The sequence below is a fragment of the Bos grunniens genome, chromosome 3, assembly GCF_055505025.1.
Source record: "Bos grunniens cultivar Pamir isolate PY7600 chromosome 3, Bosgru_T2T1.0, whole genome shotgun sequence".
In the NCBI taxonomy this organism is placed as follows: domain Eukaryota; kingdom Metazoa; phylum Chordata; class Mammalia; order Artiodactyla; family Bovidae; genus Bos; species Bos grunniens.
In genome coordinates, this window is record NC_141167.1 from 112,411,537 (window position 1) to 112,424,576 (window position 13,040).

Here is a 13,040-nt window from a genome sequence, read left to right on the forward strand (position 1 = left end):
TCAAGTTCAATTTCTTCCGAGGGTTAAAGGAGAAGAGAAAGAATTTCTAATATGAGAGCATTTCTGTTGATTCTGGAAGGTTGAACTGGTTTAGGTTAAGTACTCAGGTGAACTAGGACTAACCCAGTAAGAAAGAAAGGTAAGGGAAAAACAGAGAAGAATCTTCCTTGATTCAAGAAGTCAACAAAAATTTGCTACAAAGATAAAGGAAACCAGAGGGGATACTGGGAAAGGAAAGAGAACATGCTTAGGGATAAAGGTCTAGTACTATATGATGGATGTGCTGCTAAGTAAAACTTCCAGAGAATAAAAATGCTAACTTTATCTATCAATGATTTATTAAGTACCAGGCACGGTTCTAACTGCTTAGCTTCTATTGTTATTTAATCTTCATAACCCTGTACGTTATCAGTCCTAAATTAAAGGCAAATAAACTGAAAGACAGAAGTTAAATAAACTTGCCCATAATCACACAGCTAGTTAAGGGTTTGGGCCAAGATTTAAACTCAGTAGTCTGGTTCAAGAGCCTCTTTCTGTTCTTATATTATATGCCTCAGAGCACGGCATTAGTGCCTTCCTGATGATTTCCAAACACCCTTCCTATATAACGAGGCTTCTAACAGTTTCTGTGCTCAAGGAAACAACAGATCACCATGAGTCTTTCAGTGTATTTAACTCTTCTAAGTCATTATGGGAGCCAAGGTATGACCAACTCCTGATATCTAATTCCTACCACCACTCACTATCACTCTTACTTCAGCAGCAGCTCAGGTCTAACTCATGCCTGATTTTCTCAATTGCCAATCTGTTCCCTTGCCTCACCTGGAAGACATTGCTCTTGTGGCCGCTCTCAAAGTCCAATACTGGCTGCCGCCGCACCCAGTCCCAAACCACCACTTTCAGGTCATCGCTGCCACTGGCCAGCCAGGTGCCGCGTTGGTTAAAGTGCAGAGTATTGACACAGCCAGTATGGCCTTCAAGCCCATGCTGCAGGCGGAAACGCTGCACAAAGACTCTTGCCCCACAAGCCTCATACACAAAGCGGGCACTTGAGCCCAGCTCCCGCTCCCGAAGGGCAGGAAGGGCTTGCCAGCGAGGTCGGGGCAGGGCTGATGTCTCTGAGGACACCCAGTCTTCCAGGGCCCGCTCATCGTCTGATGAGTCCTGGTCACGATTGGCCCGCTTGCGCTGCACACGACGACGAGGATGCTCCTCCTCCTCCTCCTCCTCCGAGCGGTCATGGACTTGGCTCTCGTCATTGACCGAGTAATGGCCGGTGTCCTCCATGCTGTCAGAGTCCTTGTCTTCACCTGAGCTCTCTGTATCTGTGCCTCGACTCTCTGTGCTGGTGCGGTTGGGGCCACCATCGTCCCCGGTCAAGCTCAAGCTCAGGTCTGAAGCCTCCACTTCAATGCCTGAGGATGTCTCCCTCCCCTCCTCAGCACCAGACATCTCCTCTGGACTGCTAGACAGGCTTCCTGCATGTTAGTAAGGAATGGGTAGGTGAGGGGGCAAAATAAGGAAATAAGATAGTGACCAGAAGGATTTCCTCTCCATAGTCTAAAAAAATCATCACATCATGAGACCCATAAACCAACACTGGTCAAAAATGTTTTCATTACAAATGCTTATAAAGAGTACCTTCTAAGAGGGAATCCCGAAAAGATTAAAGCCAGAGATACCCACAAAGAACTGCAAGACACACAAATGAGAACCGCAGGACAACCAAAGATTATATAAATTCTCAAGAAGCAAAGCACTGGCAGATGTTATTAAAGTATGCCTGAGCCTAACTACCTTAGGCTCTGTTTTGCTAGATGGACATCCATTAGTTATAGCAATTAAACTGAATATAAGGAAAAAGAACAGCCATCCCCAGCATGAATTGGCTTGAAAAGAAAAGTTTATCACATTCTAGATCTGCCATACTGGTAGTTATACAGTAACTGGGTCACTTTGAGCAATATAATTCCCAACAGTCAGATACTGAATTCTCCTATCTAACAGCCAAATTATATACCAGTGAACACTCAGGCAATGTTCTGGAGCCCACAGGGCTACAACTTTCAAACTAAGGTCAAGGTGTAAAGAAAGGAGGGGGCAAATGAGAATTTTAAACACTGCTTATGGCCTCCTTTCCTCAGATGACTACAAATTTTATCCTGCCAGAAGCACAGGCTATGAGGAAAGGCTGACCAGCTATGTGTGACCCTGGGATAGCTATTCAACCCCAGTACCACACTGATGGTCTAAGGGTTCAAAACGGGAGTGTCTTCTTGCTTAGTCATCTGGGTAAGAGCAGTGATTTCTGAAGCTCTTTGAAGCAATGACATATCTTCTCAATGAACTCTTAGACAAAGTCTATTACGGAAAACAGATAAACACATATGGTTTTGGTTCAAGTAGTGACGAAAGGTTGGAAGACTCATAAACATCTGTTTTCAAAAAGCACTTCAACTAGAGTACAGTGTGAAAACGGCTAGGAACTGGAAGGAGGAAAAGTGCAGCAATTCGCTTCTAGGAACTACATTTGCTGAGGCTCCTGTGTGCAGTGAGAAAGATAAATACATGTGGTTTTTGAAATGAAACTGCGTTTGAGATTGGGAGTAGTGACAAGGCATAAAATTTCACACCCATCACTTCTGGGGAGAAGAAAAAAAATAATACATCAAACTTCCTAGCACATATTGTTAAAATTATGATTAACAAACAAAGATGACTTTGGGGGCCTCACCACTTTAAGATAAGGGCCAGAGCATATCACAAGCTCAGTTAGAGGCTAATAGTCAATGACCAAATACAGCTAAGAGTTGGCAATTTTTTTCTATAAAAGGCCCAATAATAAAAATTTTAGGCTTCACAGGCACAAGTACTCAACTCCATGTTGTAGCACAAAAGCAACCATAAATACTATGTAAATAAATGGGGCATGACTGAATTCCAATAAACTACAAAAATAGAAGTCTGCAGGCCATAATTTGCAATCCCTGATCTAGCTAATGGCCAAACTCCAATTCTGTATCTCAAACCCCTCTAGAATCCTGTGTCTTTCAACTAAGCCCAGTGAAAAATCTTAATCACTCTCCTTTACAGAAAATAAGTGAGCAGCAGTGTTAAGAAAAGAACAAAAGGGGTAGAAAAACAGCATGTTGAAAATCTCCCCTTCCCTTACTCAACACTTCACTGCTCTACCAATTACATCAACTAGAATTTAGCCTATAATCCTAACCCACAAGGTGCTAAGGAATACTGGACTCTGTACTGCCCAACTGTAACTATTCTGAAGGACTTTCTCTAGCTTCAAAGTTGGCTCCGAGTTGATGCACTGGTCAAATGACCCAGTGGTAGCTATATTCTATTAGAATATTGATATTCTGCCTTCAAATATGCCCTAGACCCAGTGATTTAATAGTTTTTCCTAAGAAAAGAAAAAGAAATGAAGAAAAAGGAAGAAAGAAAAAAAGCCCTAATCCCAGTTATTTATAACCATCTCTTATCTAATCTATTGAACTATGATCTACCATGGAAAGAAACCTCTCCTTATAACCGGGGAGGTCTTGCCTTCCCAACAACTACCTTGGTTCCACCACCAATTAGATCTTCTTTTCCTCCTTTATTAACAGCATCTCCTAGGTTTTGTCCACCCTTACAAACTTTCAGAATTCCAAACCACTTGACCTCTTAGAGGCACAACTCCATTACTGATCTTCTGAAAACAATCAAGATAAAAGTTGAAGGAACAAAAGTACCAGAAACAAAAAGGTGTTTCCTATGTACTTTCAACACTCAAAACAGCACAGGAAGAGTTCACTCCCTCCCTTAAAATCCAGGTCTCCATTCTCTTTTCAGTCGACAGCAAAAATAGCTTCACCTTCGTTCTGGTCCCTTACCATTAGCTAAGTCTGTTCTGCCATCTGTGCTGCTCCCTTTGCTGGACATCTTGAATGATATTTACTGTAGCCAGCCTGGATTGAGGAGAGGAAGAAAATGAAAAAATTAGGAAACAATCTGGGAAAGATGATAAAAGGCACCAGGAGATTTAGCGATGTACAGCCTTTGTCATTTCTATAAAAATGATTTTTTGGTGTGTGCTCAACAGGGCTTCTCAGTTGCTGAAAATTATGTCAGATAGTATCCCCCCATGTCTAAATTCCATAAAGGGACGTATCTTTGGCAGGCCAACTGCCATCTTTTTACCTTAACAAGTAACTGGCAGTGATTTTTCAGATGGGGAAGAGGAACTGAAATAAATCTTGGAACAGCAGGTCTATATCAAGTGACAGGTATTGCAAGCAAGCAGTCTTAATACAAAGAAAGTTAGCTTCAGCACTACCCTCTTAGGCAAAAATCTTGTTGTAAATATTCACCGTATGTATCCACAAAGTTTATAAAACATTTGTCTTCATAACATGAAGAGGAGGGCCAGAATGAGTATCCTTTTACATACAAAACAGCCGAGATAGAAGAGACTGAGCTTTTGGTATAACACCTTGAGCTTTATGGCTATTCAGATGCCTAGTTTCAAACTTACAGGCACAGATACAAACTAAGGATTATAAAAAACAGAGTCAAATTAGAACCCAGAAGCACCCTACCCCTAAAAAAGAACCTAAAAGTTTTTTCTTTCTCTTACGACTAGTCAGTCATCAAATGCAAAGCTGGAGAAGAAAAGAGCAACATTTCCATTAAAACCATCTCAGTCCATTTCATAAAATGGAAAACACTATTTCACCTAGTTCCACCAACTTTCACCAAATTTGCCTGTTTAGCAAGGCCCTAACTAGGAACTGGGGTACCTAACTTTATTCCTTTTATATTCCTTTAATACAGTCATTATTTTTTCAGGGCCTCACTCCCACCTCAAGCAAATTCCAAAGAGCAAAGAATATTATTCAGACCAGAATTCTGTAAAGCCCTTTCAGTGCCCTGGACAAAAGGCACTGGTAAAAGACAAAGTATGATTATGATTCCAGTCCTTGTACCCAGGCACACTGGCCTCTAATCTTTCAACAGCCCTTTCATTCCCATAACAATTATCCCAGAAGCAGCCCCATCCTTATCCTTACCCCCTACTCTCTCTACAGAAATCTAAGTTGCTTCAAAGGAAAAAAAAAGTATCCTCTGCCAGGAGACAGCTGCCCAAAACTTGCTCTCATTAGGCCAGGACGAGGCAGTAGAAATAATCCAAGAGCAGGACTGAGGCTGAATTTGAAGGAGGGACACCTGGAATGGTGATGATGAAAGACAATGTCAACAAAAAACAGATCTGTGAAGCCACATAAAGAAAAACAGAAGAGCTATTTGCAGAACAGGCTGTTTTATTCCTCCTACTTCAATGATGTATTTTTGTACAGTGTTCTCCTCACACAACACTTGTTTTTTCCTCTCTGTTGTCCCTGTGTATATTCTTTGGTAACTCAGCAGTATCTTCTTCCCCACCTAGGGCTTAAATTAATTACATTAATTGCAAAAGTCTATGGAGCATGGAAAAATAGTTGTACTACTTTAAGATTAAAACCTAAGGTCATCGACGTACCTTATGGTCAACTGCTAACAGAACTGTTTTTTCATTTCAAGAATCAAAACTGTCAACCACACCTTACTTCCCACCTCACTAATATCCACTCCTAGGAAAGTAGTAAAGCAGCTCTAGAGACCCTTATCTCAAAACTCAATCTCATCAACTTCTACAGAAGCCCAGACTGCTTGAACTTCAGTCTCATAATGGCTCTAGAAAACATTTGCTGGGCCGGAGGAGCCAAATGCCTGATGCTTACCTAGCTCTGAGAACCACTTCTCAGAAAAGGAGAGCCATGGGGTTCAACCTATACCCAGAAGTTGCAGAGAACATCTGCCTTTTGGGAAATCGGTTTAAGGTTCTTGCAAGGAGGGATCTTTTCTTTGAAGAAAAAAGCTGACAGAATTTACTCCTAAATTCAGAACAGAACATAGTCTGTGTCAACTCTGTTTAATCACTGAGCTGATAGCTTCTAAAGGTCACATTTTAGGGGCCACAGAGTCTAGTGAAACTAGTTCATAGGCAGAAAATCAGAAGTGCAGGGTTCTAGTACTAGCTAAGTTTATTAACAAACTTTGTGACATGACTTTGGATGTGCTGGTTAATCTTCTCTGGGCTTCCTTTTCTTCTTTTGTAAAACAGTAATTACAGAGATGGTACAATTAAGCAGAATTATATGTCAAAACTTCTGCAGAGGATGTTCTTACAGCAGTGATCTCAAAACTGATTATGAACGTCTATCAGTGAAAACTCTGCACATGAACCCACATTTAATCAATTCACATTAATTATTGAGCTTGATTTTTCTAGGAAAAAAAACAAAAATTTCAATGTTCTTTCCCTATACACCACTGGATCATCTTCCATACCCCATGTGAAGTGAAGTGAAAGTTAGTCGTATCCGACTCTTTGTGGCCCCATGAATTATACAGTCCATCGAATTCTCCAGGCCAGAATCCTGGAGTGAGTAGCCTTTCCTTTCTCCAGGGGATCTTCCCAACCCAGGGATGGAACCCAGGTCTCCCACATTGCAGGCGGATTCTTTACCAGCTGAGCCACAAGGGAAGCCCTCCATACCCCATGGGGTACATACATTCCCATTCTGGGGGACTGCTTCTCTAAAAAGCCAAGAAATGAGGACAGTGATAAAACTACAATTACTTTTGGGATGAGTTGTTATTATATAACTGTCTGTCAAAATGAAACTTAAAACCATCTCAACACTATGGCATAAATTAGAGTAAGTGCCCAAATTAAAGCAGGCTAAAGTGCTATGACTGTTCCTTAGGTCTTAGGTATACGAGTCACGCTAGAATTTCTACCATCACCAAAAAATGCAATCTTATTTTATGATCTGAGTTTGGGAACCATATCTGACCCAAACGTAAATTACTTTTATTCTTTAATGCACTCCATTCCCAACAAATCCACTGTTTTTACCTTGATCATTTTCCATGTAAAATCCAGTCCAGAGCAAACCAATCTGAGTTTGGAAGAGCTCACTGGCCCAGGTAGCTGGGAGAGTTAATCAGACTAGCTCTACTGCCTGTGCTCTAAAAATAACCATAACCCCTGCCGAAGGGAAGGTTAAAGAGGAAACTATGGGGGATGGTGAAAAAGACCCAGGTGTCATTTTAATTTCTACCCAAGAAATTCTAACGACTGAGATTTTTCCTGTCTTAAAAAGGCCTTAAATTTTTGACCAAATACATGATAAAATATTAGCTAAAAATCAAGAAGAGGGGGAGTTAATCCAGGATGTAAGAGGAATCTGTGCAAGAAGCACCAAACAGCTCTTGTTTAAAACCACTGGGGCTGCTTTCTTATTCTAACACTGAAGCAAGAGCTATACAAGAGACCAGGTATACTAGAACAACAGGACATCCAAATGTAAAAAAAGAAACTCAATTTGTACACTGAACGATATACAAAAACTAACTCAAAATGAATCACAGACCTAAATGTAAAAGCTAAAACAATACAACTTCCAGAAGAAAACAAAGTAGATAACCTTTGTGACACTGGGGTAGGCAAATATTTCTTAAGACAGGGCAAAAAAGCACAAGCCATGAAAAAAAAAGTTAATTAACTGCATATATCAAAATTAAAAAGCTACTCTTCAAGAGACACTGTTAAAAAATGAAAAGATGAGCTATGGACTGGAAGAAAATATCTGCAAAAGACATGTTTGACAGCAACAGGAACATATTTACAGTCTCACACCTAAATAACAATCACTTGAAAAAGATGATCAACATTATGAGTCATTAGGAAAATTCAAATTAAAACCACAATGAGAATCCTCTACACACCTATTAAAATAGCTGAAATTTTAAAAATAATAATAATGAAAGTCTTCTTTATCAAGTGCTAACAAAGGGTAGAGTAACTCAACTCTCACACACCGCACAGAGAAATGTAAAACGGTAGTTAGTTGCTTTGGAAAATGGTTGGTCTGGCAGTTTTTAAAAATAAAGTTAAACATACACTTACCATACAACCCAGGAATCCTACCCAGGTACGTACTAAAGAAAAATGAAACTAAGAATGAAAAGATCCATCTAAAAATCTAAATGTAAATGTTTTAAGTGACTTTACTTAGATCCATCAAAAACTAAAAAGTGTTTTTGAGCTAGGTCATGGATAAACAAACTATGGTCCATCACACAATAGGCTACATCTGAGCAATAAAAAGAATGAACTACTGATACACAACATGAATGGATCCCAAATGCGTTATGCTACGTGAAAGAAGCAAGACTCAGTTAACATAGTATTTCTTCATTTATAGGACAGTCTGGAAAAGATAAACCACAGGGACAGAGAGTCATTGCTGGGATTTGGGGAAAAGGAACTAACAACAAACAGGCGTGAGAAAACCTCTTGGAAAGATGAAAATGTTCTGTGCCTTCATCGCAGTGGTGTCACGTGACTATGCATTTGTTACAATTCACAGAATAGGTCAATGAAACAAAGGACAAATTTTACTGTATGTAAATTATCAATCAATCTGGCCAGAAAAGAGAAAGGGGGTGAGGGGGAGGAGATTCATGCAAAGTGTTAAATGACAAGATACAACCCAACAATTAAAAATACTAGACTCTAGAGCTTGTGATTATTAATAGAAGCTACCTAATAGTGGTCAGTAGGTCACAATAAATGAGAGCAAAATGTCAGGTCTTCTTGCCTGAAAATTAAAACATGGAAGAATTTTTGTTGCAAACAAAGCTGCCTTATCAGAACCCATTAAATGTAAGACAAATCCTGAACTCATAAAAGTCTTCAACCCTAGTCTAGGTGACAGCTAAGAATATCAGAAGCTTAAAGTAGTCCAAAGTAGTTATAGTAGTTGTACTATTAATTTGTATACATATGCCTTCTACCTTGAGAGAAATTTCAAAAATTTCTCTTTCAAGTTCACTTTAATCCATTTGGAGTCTAGGGTCTATGGAAAACGGTCTGATAACTCTACTCTACCTCAGTTTCCATTTCTAAATAATATTACTGTTCCTGATACCTTTACTAAGACTTGAACTTAGGTTCAGTGAGTTCTCTTGAGTTACATAATCCCAGCATTCTCTTGGGTCCATCCAGCTGTCTCATGTGGCATGTCTCATTCTGCAACTTAAGTTCCCAAGTTTCTTACATAGACACCCATGTTTAAATGAGACAAGGTCTCAGAACTTCCTCTGAAAGTGAAAGGTGATGGTAGAAACTACTTCAATTATTAGTAAGACAGATATCTGAGAGCCACACAATCCCTAGTTCCTCTTGGGAGGACAGATGTCCCATACCACTCATGACTGAACAGCTGTTCAGGGTTGATCTCCATTCAAAGTACAAATTTGCTTTTCAGTCTTGGGTCCCCACAGTCCATCTGGAATCAACCAGTACTACTCATTCTCCATACCCAGTTTTTGCTTTCAAACTGAAATGACTCATTTAAATTCATTCTCCTTACCTTACTACTCTTCTACTTTACAGTAAACACTTCTCCAAGCCAACCTTCCCAACCCCAGCTGCCAGCCCGACTCTAATAGTACAGTGTTTATTAATCAGACAGAGAACCTAGGGTCTGAAATTCAAAGAATGACTCCAAGGAAGCTGAAACTCATACTATATAAAATATGTTTATAGCGAGGCAAGCCTTTAGTTCTGGGCTACTCTCTATTAAAGTAGTTGGAGGTGTTATTAATAAATACACTATACTGTCTCCTCTGGTAAGCTGGAATGAGGAGCAGAAACTATAAATGTTTCTGGGATCAGGGAAATTAATCTCTATTCCTATCCTGCAGAATAAGCAACAGCACCGGCTAACCATACAGCAGCTCGAGCCTCCCTTTTTTATCTAAATTATAAGCCTTTGGCACCACCCAGTGGCCCATTTGTACTGAGACATGCTAGTAATGCAACAATGTACAAGGCAAGATAGGAGCTACAAATACAAACAAGGCAGTCATAATACCTTTTGTAGCCAATAATCAATTAGGAAAAACAGGTATACAACTATGATATAAGAGACACAAGTGTTAGTACCATTAAAAAAAAAAAAAGATAGGAAATTCCATGGTGGTCCAGTGGTTAGGACTTTGCTCTTTCACTACCATAGCCCAGGTTCAATTTCTGGTTGGGTAACTAAAATCCCACAAGCCACGTGGTGCAGCCAAAAAATGGGAAAAAAAGAAAAAAATGAAAAAAAAGAAAGAAAAAGAAAAGATAAATAGAATATTGTTATAGTTCAACAGAATAAGGATTATATTGTTTCAGGGGGAAACAGTTCATCAGTTAAGAAGTGTGTGTGTTAGGCATCAGGAAGATTTGGTCAGAATAATAAGATGGACAGAAAAAGGAGAAACAAGTTTAAAAGACTTCCCTGGTAGCACAGTGGAAGAATGAGTGAGTGAGTGTGTGTGTGTGTGTTAGGCACCAGGAAGATTTGGTTAAGAATGACAAGATAGACAGAAAGGGAGAAACCAGTTTAAAAGCTATCAAAGGACTTCCCTGGTAACACAGTGGATAAGAATCAGCCTGCCAATGCAGGCGACATGGGTTTGATCCCCAATCAAGGAAGACTCCACATGCTGATGCACAATTAAGTCTGTGTGCCACCATCTCAGCCTGTGCGCCTAGAACCTGTGCTCTGCCAAAGGAAGCCCTCACAGGGCAGCAAAGAGTAACCCCTACAGAAATGCTCACATGCGGCAACATGCGGCAACCAAGACCCCGTGTAATTAAACATTGTAACAAATAATTCTTAAAAAGACACACATGAAATATTTTTTAAAAAAGCTATCACAAAGTTGCCAAAGTTAGAAGCAATGAGACCCTGTATCCGGAGGATGGCAGAAGACATGAACAGAAGGGGACCAACGTGAGCAGCACTGTACAGGGGCGGGACTGACAGTCTGGCTCAATGAGCAGCCGCTTCTCTGTGGGATCACCTCAGGAACTGAGGGAAAATGCTGGTTTTCTCCCTATTCAAGTATCATAAAAGATTCAGCTATCTCTTCCATTAAGCCCATTAACATTATTCCCATAAAAAACTTATTAGATTACCAATTAATGATAATCTGAGATCTATGTGTCAACAATTAAAAAATGTTTTCATTCATATTATCATTTGGACCGACCTTTTATACTTTAAATACACTTTTGTAAGCAGCACTGAATTCTACCTTTCAGCTCAAGTTGCTTCATTACTTGGCATTGAAGAGCCCTGGTTCTTAAAGACAGCATATGGTATAATGAAAAGAAAAGGGCTTTGGTGTTACTCAGACTTGGGTTTGAATTTTACTTCTACCACCTACCTGTGAGTTTGTTTCTCTTTTTATAAAATGGGACAATACCATTATCCTGAAGAAATGGTTTAGAGGATTAAACATGGTATTTGCAATTGGCTGTCTATACGTGTCAGGCATTTATATTAATTTTCTAGCTTCTCATCTCTGGTTCCAGACTGCGTTTTCTAGAGAAGCCTAGGCATCTTCACCACTCAACAATGATCCTCCAAACACTGTACACAAATTAAGACATAGTTCCAAGTCTATGAAATCTGCTTACCTGCTATATCACTGGTCTTTTAAAGTATTCAGAGAATACTGTTCTCTGAATTCTCTGAATTCTATTCAGAGAGGGACTTCCCTGGTGGTTCAGTGGTTAAGACTCTGGGCTCCCAATGCAGGGGGCACAAGTTCGATCTCTGGTAAGGGAACTAGATCCTACACACCACAACTAAGAATTTGCACGCCATGACTAAGACTGGCACACCCAAACTAAAAAAAAAAAAAAAAAGAATTCAGAGAGCTCTGTTAATACCTTCCTTTGAGCACATTCATGTTCTACGAACTAGGGTAAAGCAATACACCCAAGAGCCCACCACATTTAGTCTCTTTAAGTTCTCCTGCCTTTTGAAGTGTCAGAAGATAGCCAAGGTGAAAACTTCAAAGCAATCATCACAAATGATGAGGGGGAACATAAGTCCTACATCAACTATACTAAAAACAAGGAACTCTGTTCCTCCACCGGAATGAATGCCTTCTCTCCCTGTTGGTAACACCAAGTGCCCTGTGTTTATAGTTTATTGACTTTAATTCTACTAACAGTATTTCAGGGTATGTTAGGAATGTGCTAAGTGCTATCTCCAGCAGCAGCAGAGCTAAGGAACTTTTTATAACAACATTCACCTCAATTTAAATAATTTTAAGGAAAATCACTTAGGAAATTTCATTGTGTTTCTATGAAATGTTTTATACTTAAACATTTGTTACTAACACTATTAAACATAGTGTTACTATGAAATGATTTGTATTTACATCAGAATCCAGTCCCCATTACCTGTTTTTGCCTTTCACATTTCAAATTTTTTCTTAAAATTGTTCAAAAGTATACCAGAGAGATAAAAGGGTACAACTTAAAACAATAAGGAGAGGCTAAAAACATCAAGACATCCCCTCCAATCTGAATGAAACTAGAGGCGAGAGTATAATGTGGGTCCTGAGTAAGGTTACAAATATACCTGAAAATGTGGCAATGCTCAAACACCAGAGGAATATAGCCTCTTGGCTACCACTAGAGGTAAATCCTATAATAGCTTTCCAGATGGCTAACTTAAAAAAAAAAAAAGACATGTGAGGCAACATGGATGCTTCACATTAGAACTTGCCCAGACCTCCTTAAATAGTATCCTCAGAGGATAAGAGCAAATATTTAACCTCTTAGATACGATGAAACTTTTTACAATAACCCAATCTATTAGACATACTACATTCCATTAATAAGATGTCATCTTTGTCAATTTAATCACTTATCATGCCCTATTTGCAAATTCAGGACAGCTTTAGTTCACTGGCTTATCTTGGGCATATACCTTCCTTGGATAAAGGTAATACTTGAGAAACTGAACTTCTGGCCCAGAAACTATGTTCTGTAGAGGCAGAAATTTTTTTTAAATGTTATATAAAGAAGTGACAAATTCATAAAATGCATCACACTCTAATCTTTAAAGACCTTTCAAGACTTTCTT

The 13,040-nt window shown here is 39.4% G+C and overlaps 1 protein-coding gene across 18 annotated transcripts in view; it reads right to left on the reverse strand.

Annotated features, from left to right (window-relative positions):
• The window catches only part of DCAF8 (DDB1 and CUL4 associated factor 8), a 40,285-nt gene that overhangs the window by 22,714 nt on the left and 4,531 nt on the right, over positions 1-13,040 (reverse strand). For 12 of the 18 annotated variants that reach the window (XR_015161243.1, XR_015161247.1, XR_015161244.1 and 9 more), the window contains 2 exons: positions 3,891-3,965; positions 823-1,478 (listed from right to left, as the gene is read on the reverse strand). Coding sequence is in view for 12 of the 18 variants with exons in the window: in XM_086393572.1 (XP_086249698.1) it covers positions 823-1,478; positions 3,891-3,939 (705 nt within the window). In the remaining 6 variants the exon portion in view is untranslated. The remainder of the gene's footprint in view (positions 1-822; positions 1,479-3,890; positions 3,966-13,040) is intronic. The other 6 variants (XM_086393579.1, XM_086393574.1, XM_086393573.1 and 3 more) reach the window with 1 other exon arrangement.